This window comes from Dreissena polymorpha, chromosome 8 (genome assembly GCF_020536995.1).
Source record: "Dreissena polymorpha isolate Duluth1 chromosome 8, UMN_Dpol_1.0, whole genome shotgun sequence".
In the NCBI taxonomy this organism is placed as follows: domain Eukaryota; kingdom Metazoa; phylum Mollusca; class Bivalvia; order Myida; family Dreissenidae; genus Dreissena; species Dreissena polymorpha.
Window position 1 is genome coordinate 27,004,327 of NC_068362.1, and position 20,446 is coordinate 27,024,772.

The 20,446-nt window shown below is 36.8% G+C and overlaps 1 protein-coding gene across 2 annotated transcripts; it reads right to left on the bottom strand.

Moving 5' to 3' along the window:
* Positions 1-2,464: 2,464 nt before the first annotated feature.
* LOC127841076 (uncharacterized) lies at positions 2,465-17,226 on the bottom strand. Of its 2 annotated transcripts, none has more exons than XM_052369627.1 (2): positions 17,083-17,226; positions 2,465-5,929 (listed from the first exon to the last, which is right to left on the bottom strand). In XM_052369627.1, exon 2 carries the CDS (start codon positions 5,883-5,885, stop codon positions 4,356-4,358), a length of 1,530 nt encoding a protein of 509 aa, XP_052225587.1. In that variant the 5' UTR covers positions 5,886-5,929; positions 17,083-17,226; the 3' UTR covers positions 2,465-4,355. The 2 variants fall into 2 exon arrangements, with proteins under 2 accessions (XP_052225587.1, XP_052225586.1); XM_052369626.1 differs by lacking the exon at positions 17,083-17,226 and adding an exon at positions 16,940-17,080.
* Positions 17,227-20,446: the final 3,220 nt, after the last annotated feature.

Sequence of the window (20,446 nt, forward strand, 5' to 3'; positions counted from 1 at the left end):
CCTCATTTCAAACTAGAGAAAACGAGCGATTACTCTTTATAATTTAAGTATCAGTAACATTGACCTAACTGGCTCCAAATGCAATTCCTTACTAAAATACCATGTGACCTACCTACACACAAAAATTCAGAACAGTATCATCATCCTTACTAGTATTTATAACCTATTTTATCAACAGTTATTTTCATCTTTATCAATCTAGTCCCATATGCAACAACGTGGAAGCTCCATGCCAACTGGAAATAGGTGTTGTTGCACACAAACGCTTACCTAAATGTCAACAACAAGAACAATAAGTGGTATAATGCTGCTTAATTGCAGGTCAGCGTTATTGGCCTTGATTAGTGACTTCACATGATGATCCCAAAGACATGTGTGAAGTCTATATTGAATATCGGTAGAAGTAACAGAGATATGTACTTGTTACATGCGCAATTTGAAATAAATTTCAACTATCACGCAACCCTTAATCTGACTTGTATTAATACAAAAAGGGGCATAATCATCTTAAGACTGGTCATAGTTATATGTGTTGGTCAGTGAATGTTTATAAATACCCTGAACACATATGTAAAGTTTTGTGTTAATTCATATAGTATAGCTAGTTACCGGTTGTTGAGCAAAACTTAATGGAAATTTGTTTTCACGTAAATATGAAATAAAAGGAGTTAGATGACCAGTCGACATTATATATTCATGTTACATTTTTTCATGTTCGTAGCATTAAAAGTTAAAACATTATTATGGGCAATTCTAATAACGCGTATTGTATATTGTACACGAGGATAGAAAACTAAATGTACCGATCATCTTGTGCACTTCGTACTTGGTTAAGGCATTCCATATATATATTCATTTTAAAGCCGATTGTTTTGTGTGTGGATTTTTTTTATATATAATGAAGTCCAAGTGATGTGTACGAAACAACATAGGCACCCCACGGGCGAGCCACATAATATACCGTGATTAAATGGGAGCCTGAAAGTGACCTTGACTTTAAAGCGGCTAGACTGCCTCGTGTCTTCTACCAATTGCCAGAATGTCACAAACATTGAAATTGATTTTTTTTAAATCGTTTAAAGGACACGGGCTTTAGATAACAAACTTTAAAAATATTAAAGGGCATATCGGATATGGCGTGGACAAGAACAGAAATCGGACAAGAAAGTCGAAAAGCAAAAATGATATAGTTCGGCATTTTATCATATGACCGGTTTGGCGTGTTCTGATTGGTTAGGCGGTTCGCCGTTTTCTGGGCATGTGCACACTGATTCCCGCCCTACACAGAGCAAAAATCACGAAATGTCAAAAAATGTAGGTTCAGCATTTTGAATGGAGACTATCGATATACATATTCATTTTAAAGCCGATTGTTTTTGTGTGGATATTTTTATTATATAACGAAGTCCCAGTGCTGAGTACCAAACAAAACATGACACTCCACGGCTGAGCCACATAATCCACCGTGATTAAATGGGCGTCTGAAAGTGACCCTGACTTTAAGGCGGCTTGACTGCCTCGTGTCTTCTACCAGTTGCCACAATGTCACAAACATTCAAATTGACGTTTAAGAAATCCTTTAAAGACAAGGGCGTTAGATAACAGACTTCGACAAGAGATGTGTTTGTCAGAAACACAATGCCCCCTTCTGCACCGTTTTGAAGCCATGTATTTGACCTTTGACCTTGAAGGATGACTTTGACATTGACCTTTTACCACTCAAAATGTACAGCTCCATGGGAGACACATGCATGCCAAATATTAAGTTGATATCATAATCGACATAGAAGTTATGAGCATTCTTCGAAACCTAAACGCGAAACGCAAAGTGTGACGGAAGGACAGACGGACAGACAGACAGACGAAAAGACAGACGGACGGACGGTCCGATCACTTTATACCATCCTTTGGGGCATAAAAATATTAAGGGCATATCGGATATGGCGTGGACAAGAACAGAAAACGGACAAGAAAGTCGAAATGCAAAAAATAAATAATTGAGCTTGGGCTAGTGTGAAGGCCCTTGGAATCCGCCAATCGCCTGATTGACCTGTACATTTAATTCATTTTTAAGAAAAGCTTTCGAAAGGCATTAGGGTTTTGGAAAATAATTTTGATCTTAAGCCATGTTTACTGATCACGCCGTAAATGAAGGAAACAGTTTAGAAAAGTTTTTATAAAATTCGTCGTACGGATATAGAAAATATAAATGTTACAGAGTTATGGACATTTATGTGCTTGGTCCGCATACCGCTTCTCGGTGGCTTGAACTTTAAAAGTACCGAAATAAGTTCATGGGTGCAGCGCTTTGCATTTGCATGTTCTCTTCTTAGAAATGTGAATTGTACACACAAGGGCAGTCGGCATTATAAACTTATGCAATTTTGCACCATAAAATTACCTGATACAAACCATTATTGAAGTTGACGTAATCAACAAAAGTAACGCAAATAATCGTAACACGTTTATCAATATAAAATTTTAATAATAATTAGTTCAGATATACAAGGCAAACATATTATAGTAAGTATTTTAGAAATACAATATTTATGACAGCTTTTTGGAATAATATTGTCAAATATTTCATTTTGACATGCACAAGATCAATGTGTCGACTACTTTTTAAATCTCGTGACGTAAATCTTACTGTCTAAGATGGGCTTATTTCCAAATGCATAACTATCAAAAGACATAGAAAGTAATGTTTCCTAGGCTCTTTCATCTCAAGCAGAATGGTCATGAACGGATGTTTTAAATAAAGTTTATGATAAACTTGAAGAGTCATAAACTGAATCAAAAACGTGAAATAAATGCTACATCATGAATTTGAATAGCTATACACTTCATAGGTAAAGGTTGTGATTAACCGACATTTTGAATGAAGTATGCTGTATCCTGTGGAAAATCACATAACGCATTTGCAATATTTTTAGTTCATATGTGTAGGTCTATCCGTAACGATCTAATAGCCCTAAAACAAAAACAGTAACTGGGGATAATTGTAATTTACAAATATTTGAATCAAACAGAAAACATCAAATGATAATCACAGAATAATTTTTTACTATAAAGTATATACTAACATAACAAAGAATAAAGAACATATAACTTATATGTAATATAATATGCACATATATATCATTTCATAATTAAATATACTGAAAATTGTGCATCGATATATTTGAGAAGACCGAATCTGTTTACTTTTTTGTATTGTTTTGTTGTGTTGGACTCAATTTATGTCCCATTCTCTACTTTATAAAGCTTACCCCTTTAACTGCTATATTTTAATTCCCGACACGATTGCTAGATCACTTTGTAGTACTTGTATGGAGGGGAAGGCAATCACATAAACAATTGACTTATCAGTGTAAATTTAGAGTTGTCTATCTTTGTACATAATTTTTTCTCGGATTGTTTTAAAGACGTCTCCGTTTTCATAATATATTTGATTCCGAAATCAAAACTTTCACACACATTGCATCTGTTGCGTCTAAATACTTTCCTAACTAGTATTCGCTGCTGTCACCCATCGTCTTTCACTTTCTACACAAATACAAAACCCTCTTGCTAAAGAGTTTCGAAAATGCTGCCTGAGGCGATTGTTTAAAGAAAACAATTCGCTATTGGCACAGACAAAGTCAGACTAGTCGAAGACTTAACCGCTGAACAGCTAGTATTTGAGCAAAAAATACTGAACTGTGTGTGGCTTTTCTCATCAACAACGGCCTATTACGCCCTTAGGCGAAAATGATGTGCACACATAATAACCATTATTTTAATCATTGAAATATATATAACTTAATAAACGAAACCTTACAAACAACTTTACGATTCCACGCCACTTATGAGAGCGCGTTGAATGTACATGTATGAATACCATGATCCGCGTTTTTAAAATGACAAAAATGGGTGCTGATGATTAGTTCACGATGAAGTAAATGTTTATGCACAAGGACGGGCAAATTCAGCCAAAATCCCATAAATACACTGTCGGTATATTGCGTTTGCGAAAATCAAAATGTCTTTTAGTCTCTTGTGACTTGCGTTATCACAGAACAGAGCACACAAAATAAGTAGTTCGCGAACTTGGGTAAAGAATCAATCCCTCGACACCGACATCTTTTCACAATATTTCGTCGTCACAATAACAAATTATAGTGATTACAGAAGAGGAAAATTCCGTTCGTTGTCAGCGATATTCTAATTCTGTCACAGACATTGTAGTCCAACAACAAGAAGCACGGCGATCCTTGTCAAAGATATCACCTAAACGAACTGAATATTTCCCGAAATGATGGTTTTGAACCACTTAAAACAGCTCACCATATCCAGTCTACATGAGGAATTTATTATCACAGACGCTCTGACAACATTTGAGGTGCTGGACTTAATTCATCCCTATTCCGACTGAAGCTCATCTTTCGGAACCGCCAAGTGAGTCGCTGCAACAAGTTTGGCTTCTCGTCGTACTTCCGGTACTTCATTTGCTTTGGCTGACTGTGAATGTACATGTCCATATTAGGAGGGTCGTCTGCTAGCTCCACCCCGCTGTCACTGCTGTTGGGGCTATCGAGCGGAAGTCCGTTACGCACTTTAAGGAATTCCTCATAGGAACCAGTGCCGCCATTTGGAACACGCGCTTCACTTGTGTCAATCCGTCTCCGGTCTTTCTCACGTTTAATATACCTTCCTTTTGCGGAAGTGCTCTTGACCGTCCTGTCGCCCCAGCCAATCTTTGAGTCCGAGAACGCAAAATCTCTTATTGTATTACGTTTGGCGTCATTTTTACTGTGTTTCCTTTTGTGCTTTTGGTCTTTATTGTTCGGCTTGTGTTTTGGTGCCGATTTCCCTTTACCGTAGTTACGATTGGCCACAGCACTTGACCGGTTACCTGGCCTGTTCAGTTCATAATCGTCTTCGAGATAGCGACCAAAGTCGTCACCCTCCAGTTCCCTGTAGGCACTGTGCTCTTTCGAGTCTCTGCTGAAATGATTGCCGTTCAGAGGGTGAGGTTTTTTAAGTAAAGCTTCCGGTTCCTCATGGAAGTCCATCGTTACTTCTTCGTCTTGATAGTCCGGAGGAGGTATATACGGATACTCACCGTGGTCGCCGGCGTTCCTCGGCATATTCACGTGCGAATACCGGTCCTCTCGCGGCCTCGATGACTCAAGGGCAGACCCATGTGTGCGAGCTTCTATATGGTGATATTGATCCTCAGCGCCCGTTCGATCACTGCTGTCAACTTTATGTTCGTTATAATTATGATATGAAGAATCACTCGTGGCGCGACTTCGAGCAAGGAATGCCGGATTGTCTATACCACTTGCAAAATCAATGTCACCACCCTGTTCTTCGAAAGTCTGCATATTGAATCTTTCTTCGTCAGATCGTTGTGACATGGATCTACCAAAAAGCGGGTTGTTCCGCTGATTTACCGAAACAACAGCGGCCGCTGCATCCGGTGCACTTGGTGCCTGACGCTTCCTTCGTGGCGGGGCAACCGGGCTTACAAATGGTTGTTCGCTGTCGGACGTTGGCTCTATACGCAATGGGACGTCTTTATCACCAATAACCATTGCACGCGGAGGACTTCTGCTAATCACGTCTATATGTGACTGATTCGGGCCAGTTTGCTGCGAGTTTCTGTTATTCTGGTCGTGGGAGCTACCATGAGAGTAAGGCTTCGGCGTCAAGAGCGATTTCGGCTGATAGTTGCCAATTTTTGGCAAATTTCCGGGAGGCTGCGGCGCTCGTTTGTTTTTGTAATTGAAGCTGGTTGTTCTGTCCATGATGTTGTGCGGCTGATACGTTGCCCTCTCCTCCGACACATCGCGACCTCCGCCGAAAATGTCCCCGACGTGCGGGATCTTTCTGTCACCCATGGTTACCGAGTGAACTCAAAAACGCTTGTCGATTGCGCTCTATCCTGAAACATCCAAAGTTCACATCGTTAACAATGAAAGAGTATGCGCTTTATGATTCCTGTACTATAAATTACGCATTCTGTACTGTCACATGCCCATATGGATCACGACGTGTAAATTACAATTTAAACTCATTTTAAATGTTAACAAGAGATGTGTTTGTCAGAAACACAATGCCCCCTATTGCGCCGCTTTGGAAAATTTTTTTTTTTACCTTTGACCTTGAAGGATGACCTTGACCTTGAACTTCCAACACTGAAAATGTGCAGCTTCATGAGAACGCCGCTTTATAATTTTTTTGACCTTTGACCTTGAAGGATGACATTGACCTCGAAGGATGACCTTGACCTTGAAGGATGACATTGACCTTGAACTTCCACCACTCAAAATGTGCAGCTTCATGAGAACGCCGCTTTGAAATTTTATTTTTATTTTTTATACCTTTGACCTTGAAGGATGACCTTGGCCTTGAAGGATGACCTTGACCTTGAACTTCCACCACTCAAAATGTGCAGCTTCATGATAATGTCGCTTTGAAATTTTTTCTAACCTTTGACCTTGAAGGACGACCTTGACCTTGAAGGTTGACCTTGACCTTGAACTTCCACCACTCAAAATGTGCAGCTTCATGAGAACGCCGCTTTAATTTTTTTTCTTTTTTTTACCTTTGACCTTGAAGGATGACCTTGACCTTTCACCACTCAAAATGTGCAGCTCCATGAGATACACATGCATGCCAAATATCAAGTTGCTATGTTCAATATTTCAAAAGTTATTGCAAAACTTTACTATATTAAAGTTTTAAATATTTGACCTTAGACCTTGAAGGATGACCTTGACCTTTCACCACTCAAAATGTGCAGCTCCATGAGATACACATGCATGCCAAATATCAAGTTGCTATGTTCAATATTTCAAAAGTTATTGCAAAACTTAACTATATTAAAGGTTTAAATTTTTGACCTTTGACATTGAAGGATGACCTTGACCTTTCACCACTCAAAATGTGCAGCTCCATGAGATACACATGCATGCCAAATATCAAGTTGCTATGTTCAATATTCCAAATGTTATTGCAAAACTTTACTATATTAAATATTTAAATTTTTGACCTTTGACCTTGAAGAATGTCCTTGACCTTTCACCACTCAAAATGTGCAGCTTCATGAGATACACATGCATGCCAAATATCAAGTTGCTATGTTCAATATTCCAAAAGTCATTGCAAAACTTTAATATATTAAAGTTTTTAATGTTTTACCTTTGACCTTGAAGGATGACCTTGACCTTGACCTTTCACCACTCAAAATGTGCAGCTCCATGAGATACACATGCATGCCAAATATCAAGTTGCTATGTTCAATATTTCAAAAGTTATTGTAAAACTTTACTGTAAGGTTAAAGTTTTGGGACAGAATGACAAACAGACAGACAGACAGACAGACAGACAGACAGACAGACAGACAGACAGACAGACAGACAGACAGACAGACAGACAGACAGACAGACAGACAGACAGACAGACAGACAGACAGACAGACAGACAGACAGACAGACAGACAGACAGACAGACAGACAGACAGACAGACAGACAGACAGACAGACAGACAGACCAAAAACAATATACCCCCGATCTATCGATCCGGGGGTCATAAAAAATGACAAATACGTATGTATGAATATGCTTAAAATGTAAGTGTTTATCACCAGCTCGAGAATGGGACGAGCCCTTCAGATGGACAACAATCGTGTCGTTTTAACTATTATTGTGAAGTTGGATTTTGTTTTTCTTTCCAACAAATACTTTAATATCCCCGGGGAATAACAGTGATTTCAATATTAAATTAACTAAGGTTTAATTAATGAGATGCATATAAAAATTGACTAAATGTTGTACTTCATTTTGTAGTTTTTTTGTTGGAAGCATTTATTAGAAAATTTAAGCGGTCAGTTGGAGGAAAATTTACTTCTTTTGTTGGGTATGAGACCGAATGTCGTCACCAAATTTGACCAAAAAAGCACACGCACACAATGTTCATGACCAGTGTAACAATGGCATGCCCTAATTATTAAATTGCTGTACGTAATTGCCCCATTTATTGTACCCGCTACCTTAACTACGTGTAAAACGCTTTTGATGGGGCGGTATTTGCTTGCGATCTACTTCTACAGATCTAAACTACAGTCAGCGTGAAGCGAAACCCAGGCCGATATCTCGCCAAATATCTCGCTAATGACAAGTTAAGGTCAGAGTATCGTTAACAACTGTTCGAATGTACACGCCCATCATAATAACTTCAACCCTGAATTGCGCATCATAATAACTTCAAACCTGACATTTAATTTTAATGTAACTTCAAAACAGTAACCAAGACAAACAGCTAAATAACTTCTTTTTTTTCCGGAAAAGTATGGTAAAACGCACACATTTAAAGTCAATATCCAACTACCAGATTATATGTATACTAATAATTGTCTAAAGAGGTGATTTCAAAGCCCTCTAAATTAGGGCTTTAAAAATACAGTGTATGTTTTAATGATCGTAAAAGTGAATACCCAGATAGACGTGTTACGAAATCTTATATCAGTCCCACTGATTGTGAAAGGGGGTAACTTGTACAGCCTAAAGAATAAACAGAGATATCTAATTCGCGTTTTCTATTTTTGGCGTGGAGGGTGTGAAATTTAAGTTGAAAATAGTGGGTGTTAAGAGTTTGAACAAATAGCATGTACAAGAGATGACGCGCGATGCAATACAAAGAAAGTAAAGACTTGAATAATACAAATGAAGCAAAGGAACAGGACTCATATGTCATTAATATGGTATTTATATTAATTGTAAACATGTTTAACCCATTTATGCCTAGTGGACTCTCCCAACCTTCTAAATTTGATCAATTTATTTCCAAAATTAGGGATGTCTAGTATATTTATTTCTGAATTTAGAATATTTCTTACAGAAATTCCTTTAAGCAAACAGCGCAGACCCTGATGAGACGCCGCATCATGCGGCGTCTCATCTGGGTCAACGTTGTTTGCCAAGGCCTTTTTTCTAGACGCTATGCATAAATTGGTTAACACAATACAGACAGACAACCACGGTAAACTGTGTAAATGAGCCGTGTCATGCGAAAATGGGTATTATGGGGCCAGCTTAGCTCCAGAATGGCATTAACATCAGCACAGTCTGGTCAGGAGTAATCACGCCCACTAGTTAGACCATGAAACCGTGCTGATGATATTGCATAGGACCTATGTTCGCATGAGGCGGGTCAAATATAAATATATTCGCGTTTAAGAAACAACAAAACTGGAAATAACAATTGATCTGTTGCGCATTTAAAAGTTCACTACGTACGGAGCGACCGTTCAACAAATAGTAACAGGTAAACAATGCAAATATTTCTCTTTAATAAAAAATGTATAATCAATTATGAAACAAGCAAATTCGTTGAATTGATATCCCCGCCAATATGCTTCTGGACACCAAAGTGTTATATTTGACACTCAAAAAAGCGTTTTTTTCAAGATACAAAGGGCCATAACTCCGTTATTAACAAATGGTGTACAATGCCATTAGGCGCGCATCATCCTAGTATCCATATATATACTCATAACAAATTTCAATGAAGTCCGTCAAAGCACTTCCAAGATATTGTTCCGGACGGACGGAAAGACTGAAGGACGGACAACGCCAAAACAATATCCCTCCGCCGATGGCGAGGGATAATAACTGGATTCCAGCTGTTATGGCTCAAGATCACATGAAAAATGTAAATAGTAGTAAAATTACGAACTCTTGCCGACAAAACACCATGGCGGCGAAAAGTATTACAATCCATTATAATTAGGATATACAAATATTTATGAAAAACGAGATATCCGTTTATACAAATAACGTGACTTATCTAGATGAACATATGATTAATTACACTAGTGTCAACGTGTTCAGAGCGAATCCAGGATGTATACAAGTCACATTCCGTTCCACGAGACTTCTTTTGCATATTTCTATTTCGAGACCGGCGAAGTGTAGAAAATTATACAAACATCAACAACGATTTAAAGGGGCCTTTTCACCTGTATAATAAAGTAAGATCATGTGTAAAATCATGTAACACCTACTCCGACTTTTTTGAATATGCAGTTGGTTTAAGGCAGGGGGAGGTAATCTCGCCGATCTTGTTTTCATTCTTTGTTAATGACCTTGAACTTTATTTGCAAAATGAACCTACTTCGGGATTATTATTTGACGATATTGTGTTAATGCTTTTACTTTTTGCAGACGATATGGCCATTTTTGCGAAATCGCCAGATGAATTGCAAACCAATATTAATCTTTTGCACTCTTATTGTAAAACATGGGGACTTACTGTCAACACTGACAAAACAAAAATTATGGTTTTCAGGAAGAGGGGCAGACTATTGTCAAATGAAAAATGGAATTTTGACGGCAAAGAATTAACTGTTGTAGACGATTTTAATTATCTTGGCACTGTTTTCAACTACACAGGGAGTTTTAAGCTGAATCAAGAATATTTAGCAGGTAAAGCAATTAAGGCACTAAACGTACTATTGCAACATTGTAAAAAGTACGATCTAAAGCCAAAGATACTGTGTCAACTTTTTGATTCATTTGTTGTCTCTATACTTAAATATTCAGCAGAGGTATGGGGATTTACGCAATCAAAAGAACTAGAGAGAATACATCTGAAATTTTGCAAACGAATTTTAAAACTTAAAGCTAATACAACTAATGCGGGTGTATATGGGGAGTTAGGTCGATACCCTCTGTTCATTACAAGGTATATACAAATTATATACTGGAGTAAAATTATACATACAGATAATATTATTATTAAAAAGGTTTACGAGCAGGCCAAAACAGATTGTAACGCTGGCTTAAAAAATTGGGTATATAATGTTAAGTTATTGCTAAGCAATCATGGTTTCTCTTATATTTTTGAAGACGCTGAAAATGTCGATTTTAAATCATTTATTTGTATTTTAAAACAACGTATCACTGACAATTTTATTCAGGAATGGTCCCAGAGCATGCATACAAACCATGTTCTTACTACTTATGTACTTTTCAAAAACAATTTGCATTACGAATCATACCTCGATTTACTACCTAGCAGCCTAAGAATGTTTTTCTGTAGGCTAAGACTATCGGTTCACCCACTAAGAATACAAACCGGTAGATATGGTAGAAATAGAATTGCTAGAGATCAGCGTTATTGTTTATTTTGTAATTTACATGATATTGAAGATGAATATCATTTTATGCTTATATGTCCATTTTTAGAGGAGATACGCAAAAAATATGTACCAAAGTATTATTACCAACGCCCATCAATGTTTAAATTTTTGGAAATGTTGGGCATTGATAACAAAACCAAATTAATTAAAATTTCTCTTTTTATTAAATACGCTTTAAATAAAAGAAACTCATTGTTAAATGTAAGTTCATCCTCGTAAAACAAGGACACATACTTTAACATTTTGAATATCACAATATGTATGTATATCACAATAAAATGTAATAAGTTTTATAATAAAGACCAGGTATACCGTATATACAGGTATACCGTAGTTACTGTAAATATATGATTACCGTGACATGAATGTTCTTTATTATGCTTTGTTTGTTTTGTTATATTGACGATGTACATTGTGCAAGTCATAATAAAACACATGTTCTGTTCTGTTCTGTTTCACAGATTTTGGCATATTTTGAAGTTTGTCATTAAATGCTTTATATTGGTAATTGTAAACATTGCATCTAAAAAGCTCCAGTAAAAGATCAAAAAATAACATTAAAAAAAAGAAGAAAAAAGGAGCCGGCAGCAGGGCTCGAACCAGTGACCCACGGAGTCCTGGAGCAAAAACCAATTAGACAGCTCGGCCATCCTGCCAAGAATGTATAACTGACATATTTTATACCTTATATAAGCAATATTCGTAGTTTCACAAAATTAAACGACAACAACAGAACTCTCCAAATTATTCAATCGTTTCGCGTTGCAACGCTTTATAATTTTCAGGTTTTTAAATAGTCAAAAAGATGCATATAGTGGCTATATTAGACCATGGTAAATCTTCAGTATTACTGTTTCCTCAAAAATATCATAACTAAAACGAAAATATGCGAATCTGAAACAAATTTTGTCAATTTACCAAAACGTAAAAAGATCCCTTTAAGTTCTAAACTGATCTTAGCAGTTATTGATACATCGTCTTAGTAAACTTTTGTCGTCTATTAATTTTCAAAATTATCGGAGCTGAGTTACAGTTGTTATTTTGAGATATGGTCCATAATATCATTATGTCATATCATTATAACATCAATTTAACATGATGATCATCCTATATACATTTACACGTATAAATTGCCTCCGTCACAGCAATATTACACAGATACTAAGAAATAAACGATAGACAAAAGTATTTTGTATGGACTTTATAATACTTTAGAAATACTTAACAGTTTGTTACTATGTCAGTATTAAACTTTTTATCATTACTAAATCAACCATCCGTTCCGTGCGTTTTTAAGTAATTCAGTAAATTTATTCGGCTCGCTTTGCCGTATTTCGTCTGAATAATTAAAACTTCAAAACTTCCGTATTCAGTAGTTTTGTCAAAAAAATATTTGGTCGCGTGATAATTGCGCAATTTTGTATATAATTGTTCTGACATAACGTATTTAAACTATGATCATGAAAACGTACACGCCTTGCTAATTTGGAACATGTAATATAACATAGAAGTATATAAGTACTTATTTATGTCATAAGAAGTTTTGTTTTGAGTGCTCAATCAGTAAATGCTTGTTCGGATGTTATGTACAAATGCTAAGTCAAGCGTGCATAATTTTTGTAATATCTCATGTCACAGGGTACATATGAATCAAGTGTGTAGATATTGCACAACCACCTAAAGGGATTAAACCCTTATGATATGGTGGAGGTCTCCACCCAAATATTAACCGCATCACTTCACCATGAATGTGTTAAGAGTGTTTAACAGTATATGATATGGCAATCAACATAACGAGACACGACATACCCAGTGAATATTTGTAATATCGTGACTTTTGTAATGTGTTATTTTATTGAAATTTTATAATCTTTTTAAAGCTCTGGCGACATACATGCGCAGTGGACCGGAAAGATCTAAATTATTTTGAAAGAGGATAATCATTTCAATTATGTTTTGCGCTTTAGAATAAGACGTCATCTGAATCAAATTGTTAACGACACACAACACAACACGACGGACCCCAGAGGGTCGATTTCCGCAGGAGCTCACAATGAGACTGCTGAGCCAAACATAATATTACTGCACAGAACGTGTCATAAAACGATTTAACACATTGTTATGATATACAATACAGGTAGGCTGATTGATAAAAATCTCTAGTGATCTAAGATACCCGGTACATAACACTTTTAAACGTATAAGATGTTATGAAAGCATTATTTTTTTTAGGAAAACACAAATGCTTAAATAGCAAGTTCCAGCATTCAATAGTGTATACCGGTACTTCTGACAATGTTGAATTAATAAATCCAACACAGTCCCCTCGTGCATCCCGTAACCAGAAAAGAAGTTTCACAATATGGAACAAACTGGGTGCTAAATAGAATATGATTGAAGCCGTTGTGCTCATACTTGCACGGCGTGGAAATTGATATTTTCCAAACGTGTAGACGTTCAGCCACATTCTGGGAAAACCGGGCTTAATGCGGGTGCGTGTGTCGACTGCACGGGCTTATGTTAGACGACACTTCACCCACAAGCATCAGGCCCAGTTTTCCATGAACGAGGCTCATGTGAAAACCATTTAACCGTTAACGGGAATGTTAGTTCTTCACAAACAGTTTAGTTTTTACACGCTTATGTATAAATTGTATAGCCAAGATATACACATTTTTACCATTTTAATATGTTTAAATGCGTTTAATTAGCATAATTACAAATGGCTGTCAAATATACATACACTAGAACAAGTAAGAGTTTGTTTGCTTTTTATAAATACGCATGTGATTATGTATAAATGGTGAAAACGAAGAAGACCAGAAAAGGTCTTGAATATCGCACGAATAAAAAGGCACCGAGGATTTAAAGTTTCCAACGTTCTTTGTGAGATCGTTTTTTTTTTCGATTTTAGATATTAGACGCCATTAATGAGGCTATAATGTGTAAAATAAATAGTGTCTTGTTCTGTGAAAGCTGGTCATAATGCATGTTCGTAAAGTGTCGTCCCAGATTAGCATGTGCAGTCCGCACAGGCTAATCAGGGACGACACTTTCCGCCTAAACTTGATTTTCGGTAAGGAGGGACTTCCTTGAAACTAAAAATACCATTAAAGCGGAAAGTGTCGTCCCTGATTAGCCTGTACGGACTGCACAGGCTTATCTAGGACGACACTTTACGCATATGGATTAAGCCCAGTTTTCTCAGAACAAGACACAATGATGCACAGGGCCCTCAATCTATCAAATCTGCCGCCGAATTTCGGCGGCAGTCCCCCACCTGAAAAGTATACTTTTTCCCCCTTTTTGGGGGAAAAATTCCCCATAAAAAAAAAAAAAAATTAATAGAAAGATGTGTCTCATGATTATTATTTCTCAATTCTATTTCAATTTAATCTTTTCAAACATACTAAATTATGAAAAATGCCATGAATATAGTGCAAACATGTACAAATGAAATAATGAGAGAGTAAGTAAAAAAATCCCCCAAAAAGGGAAACGCCGCGAAAATTCTCCCGCCTAAGGGCTGCGGGCCATTTCCCCCAAAGTAGTGTGAGGGCCCTGATGCATTTCCTGGTAATAAATATTTCAACTGAAATTATGACATAGGCAACACAGGATTACTGCGAGAATGTTCAAAATTGAAGAAAAGAAAGAAAAATACTAAAAGCTCACAAGATTCTCTTGGAAGAAAATCGCATTTTAATCAATTACCAATAATGTTTAAGCAAAGGAAGCAATTTTACAATGGGAAACGTTTATGAAGAGCAGTCAGGATTTGTTACAATGCCAACGAACCTTGATTTATGACATATAGGGTTACATTAAGTAGAGCTGCGTCCAAACGAATTATTTCTTAAAATTAAAATTTGACAGACATTTTCCTATTAAAAGGCGCCAAGTTTGAAGCACCATTAATAATGCACCAAACTCCTTACTTTTACTACCTGGTATAAATTCAACGTAAGTGCCAACGCCTCGCATCCGGTTCGTGTCAGGTTGCGTCAAAGTTACTTAGATAAAGAAGTGTATCGATCTGGGTCCAAATTTACAATGCTTCTTACGTAAAACATATGGGCCGTGCTTTGAGGGTTTAATGGATGTGCGTAAAGTGTCGTCCCATATTAGCCTGTGCAGTTCGCACAAGCTAACCAGGATCGACACTTTCCTTAACTGGATTTTTGCTAAGAGGAGACTTTCTTTAAACGAACAAAATAATAATAGCGGAAAGTGTCGTCCCTGATTAGCCTGTGTGTACTTCACATGTTTATCTGGGACGACACTACGCACTTGCATTAAGCTCCCTTTTAACAGTGGACGGGCCGTATAAAAACCACCGAATTCCTTACGGCTCAGGTTATGCAATATTTCCGGGTTTTAGCCTTTACGCTTTCGGAAACAGAAACCTTATTTCGCAAGAGTTTATATTTTCACTAAGAGTTCAACGTAGGTTGTGGTTTTTCTTAAGATTGTTATGTATACCATTCTTATATGAATGCATCTTTAACACCTGTTCATTCCCTCTCCAGGAAAACCATCGATTTTTACTTTTACAAGCCATAATGTCCACTGAAGCGATCGTTATTGGTATTTTATAGACATGTAAACATCGACATTGTGAATGCCATCATGTACAGTATCATCGATGGTCATCATTAACATTATTGTTATAATTAATGTCTACCTCACCAATATCATCATCATCATCATCATCATCATCATCATCATCATCATCATCATCATCACCATCGTCATCATCATTATTATAATCACCACCACCATCATCATCATCATCATCATCATCATCATCATCATCATCATCATTTTCATCATCATTATTATTTTCATGTTCATCATCATTATGACTGTCATAATCATTATCCTCGTTAAATATCATCACTATCTTCCACATCATCATAACCATCATTATCGTTATAATGATAATCATCATCGTCAACATTAATATAGTCGTTTTAATGACAATCATCCTCCTCCTCCTCCTCCTCCTCCTCATCATCATCATCATCATCGTAATAATTATTATCATCGTCACCATCATCGTCATCAATCTCATCGAGATAATCATCATCGTCGTTATAATCATCAGCAGCAGCATTATCATCATCACAATCTCAATAGCATAATCATTATGTATATCGGTTAACATGTAAATGCTGCGCATGTCGCCCAATATGATTGGAGTCAGACATTTCGCTTCCTATACCAGTCATTCATTTGAAACATGTATTGTATTGTTCCGTTTACTTAGTTCTGCTACTACTTGTAGGAGTAGTAGAAACACTGATGATACGTGTAGATACGATCAAGAAAAAAAGCTAAATTTTGAGTTATTTAAGGATTTCATCAATGTTTACATCCACCAAGTAAAATTGTTAACATAAGAAACGTATCTGTTAAGTTCTAAATTTCATTTTACAAATAGATGTCGATATTTCAACGTACATGTACATGATAAATAGTAACGCCTAGACGGTTCCATATTTACGTTTACAATAACATAATCATGAAAGAAACAAAACTTCAAAAAGCCTATACGAATCTTTGATAACTGCTAAATTCATAGTACTTAGTGGACCCATATTTTGCTTAACCACACCCACAAAACAATCGCTAGATCGACTGTCAACACCTGTAGCACATATTAAATTGTCTCATGGCAACCGTTACCGTTGAGTCCTCGAAACCCATACAGTAATTAAAACTAAAATAAACGCAGAAGATTTGCTCACCTGTTTGTGACCTTGTCTTTATGTTATTACAGAAAATATCCATTTTGTCACACCATCAAAACAATCGTCCCGTACGCAAACTAACACTCTGTCTTTACTGTATTAAGACCAACCACTCGATCAATAATGAAATTCTATAATACCTTACACGCCGCTCCGCGTTTGTTGAAAGAACATAATTATCATACGTCATTTGAAAAGCTCATTCAATTTCTTCAGCCGACTGTGACGATCTGTGTAGCGTTTATTGATATACTTATAGAGCTTTCAAAAATAGAACCGATGCATGCGTTCAGGGCGTTTAAAATACTTTATCTTAAAATAGTTTGTTTTAAAGTCCCTTATCGACGAACACACGTGTAAAATAAACATATCTACCCCTGGTATAACAAGTCCGTTTAATATCGCTTTATCTCTGTTTTAAATCCTGAGGGCATCTTTGCTACATTCAAGTGCGAATGGACATTCCAGTGGTATAATTGTTAAAGAAAAGCTGTTGAAATACTGCAGCTTGATAATGCTGCTGATCAATGACCATATCTGATTCTTCTTCATTATTTGTTATCGAGTGCACCGGGATTGTCTCCCATATGGCCATCGCCCCCAGAAAGACGTGTAAGTTGGTTACGGGGGATAGTGCAAGATACAGGAGACACCCCGTTCCAGAGGTGACCCTGGGTCTTTTAGTGCCCGGTGTATAGCACCTAGTACACTGCATCTCGGTTTAACGTCTCATGCGAAAGACGAGTTAGTAGGTTAGGTGCAGCGGGGGATCGAACCAGCGATCTCTCGATTGTGAAGCCAGTGTGTTACCACTAGACCACGGATCCGCTACATGGCATATCTGATTCTTTGGCAGAACCTTTTAAAGGTTTGGTCGGCCAGTTCCCCATATGATGTATGGTGTATGATAGTGACAACGGAATATGTACCGTGGGTTCCGACGGTCGGTTAGTAGTAAGTTTGGGTATATGAGTGTGAAGGTCTATCGGGTAGTCTGAAACAAACATATCGTTAGGCCTTAGCAAGTGCATGCTTAGATTATTTTGCCGGCGTTTGTGCCTGTAAGTTTTTCGGTTAGCAACATTTCGCAGAATGCAGTTTTAAACCAATGTATGTTATTGATTTTAATTTAAAATGTTTCAGCAAATGTATCAAGACAAAACATGTTTTGTATACTTGTATTAATAACCCACGCCACTGATACCTTCCGTTGCCGTACCACTACGGCATATCACCGAAAGGTCGGAAGATCGCTGAATGTATCCGAACATCTTTTAAGTACCGGGTATATCCGTCGTCAAATACCCACGTGGGCTTGGTCGATAATTTACTCATTAATCAAAATTGAAGTATACATATTGAATCAACACTGGGTTAGCTATTATGTAATTAATTATTCCTCGCGTACATATTACTCATGACATGTTAATGTACGTTCGGCGCAATTCAGTCTAATAAGTATAGCAACATAATAACGATTTTATTAGCTCATCTATTTTTTGAAAAAAATTATGAGCTATTGTCATCACCTTGGCGTCGGTGTCGGCGTTGGCGTCGGCGTTGGCGTCGGCGTCCGGTTAAGTTTTGCGTTTTGGTCCACTTTTCTCAGAAAGTATTTATGCTATTGCATTCAAACTTGGTACACTTACTTACTATCATGAGGGGACTGGGCAGGCAAAGTTAGATAACTCTGGCGTGCATTTTGACAGAATTATGTGCCCTTTTTATACTTAGAAAATTGAAAATTTTGGTTATGTTTTGTGTTTAGGTCCATTTATTCGTTAAGTATCAAAGCTATTGCTTTCATACTTGCAACACTTACTAACTATCATAAGGGGACTGTGCAGGCAAAGTTATGTAACTCTGACTCGCATTTTGACAGAATTATGTGCCCTTTTTATACTTAGAAAATTGAAAATTTGGTTAAGTTTTGTGTTTAGGTCCACTTTATTCCTACAGTATCAAAGCTATTGCTTTCATACTTGCAACACTTATTAACTATCATAAGGGGACTGTGCAGGCAAAGTTATGTAACTCTGACTGGCATTTGGACGGAATTATGGGCCCTTTATACTTAGAAAATTGAAAATTTGGTTAAGTTTTGTGTTTTGGTCCACTTTACCCCTAAAGTATCATAGATATTGCTTTCATACTTGGAACACTCGCAAACTATCATAAGGGGACAGTAAAAGGACAAGTTGCATCACTCTGGTTGTCATTTTTACGGAATTATGGCCCTTTTTTGACTTAGTAACTTTGAATATATGGTTAAATTTTGTGTTTCGATCCACTCTTCTTCTAAAGTATCAAGGCTATTGCTTTCAAACTTCAAATACTTTCATGCTATCATGAGGTTACTGTACCTGGCAAGTTGAATTTTACCTTGACCTTTGAATGACCTTGACTCTCAAGGTAAAATTATTAAATTTTGCTAAAATTGCCATAACTTCTTTATTTATGATTAGATTTGATTGATACTTTGACAAAACTACTCTTACCTGACATACCACAATAGACTCCACCCAAACCATCCCCCGTGCCCCCCCCCCGAATCTCTCCCCCCCCTTTTTTTTCTTTTAAGAACATCTCACAAATGACCACCACACCCTCACACTATACCCCCCAACCCCCCCCCCATTTTTTTTTGAAACGGTTAAAAAACACAAATATTTATTTTTATTATTTTATTTTTGAAATACCGTCCAACCATCGCACCTAAGAAACCCCCCCCCCCTTAATTTTTTTTTGCATTTTTTTCGCATTTTTGGAAGATAGTGTAATAAATGTCCACATCCCCCACACTATACACCCCTCTTCACTCCACCTCTCCCTCCTTTGTGATTTAAATTGAAAGTCCCTTCACCTTTAAAAAGAAAATAGGTGAGCGGTCTGCACCCGCAAGGCGGTGCTCTTGTTTATTTAACTCATGATGAGTTGTTAACGATTTTGTTTAATTAAAAAGCTTTAATTTGATTGCCATTGTTTTTCCTGTTCACCATCGATACAATTGTTCGCGTGTGCTGTGCGTACACTGTTTTAAAGGGGTTTCGATAAAATATAAATGACTGCTCATGTGAATGCACGTGATTATACTAGAACGGGGTATGTATATTGCTTAATCGGACATAATAAGCAACAAAGGAATATAGAAATGGTAGATAATTTCGATGATGGTGATTTTGTATGCTGTTTTATGGAGTATTTTTCTGATAATGGTTATTATGACAAATTTTTGCTATTTGCAAAAGAGACAAATTTATTTTATTTTATATTAGTATATTTTACCAGTCAATTGTTGACCAGTTTAACGCTGCAGTATTCGAGAACAATATCCAGCGTCTTAATATTTTAAAGACGAGTGTTTGAAGTGTTAAGTTAATTGCTGTCATTATGCATTATAATATAAGTGACAAAATTCCTAATCCACATATTAGTAAAAATAAATTATTTTTAAACATGGATTGCCTTATCTACCGTGACATAAACATTTTAGTATTTCTTGGC

Excerpts from the sequence above, each read along its gene's own strand:
- LOC127841076 (XM_052369627.1), bottom strand. The coding sequence starts at position 5,885 with ATGGGTGACAGAAAGATCCCGCACGTCGGGGACATTTTCGGCGGAGGT.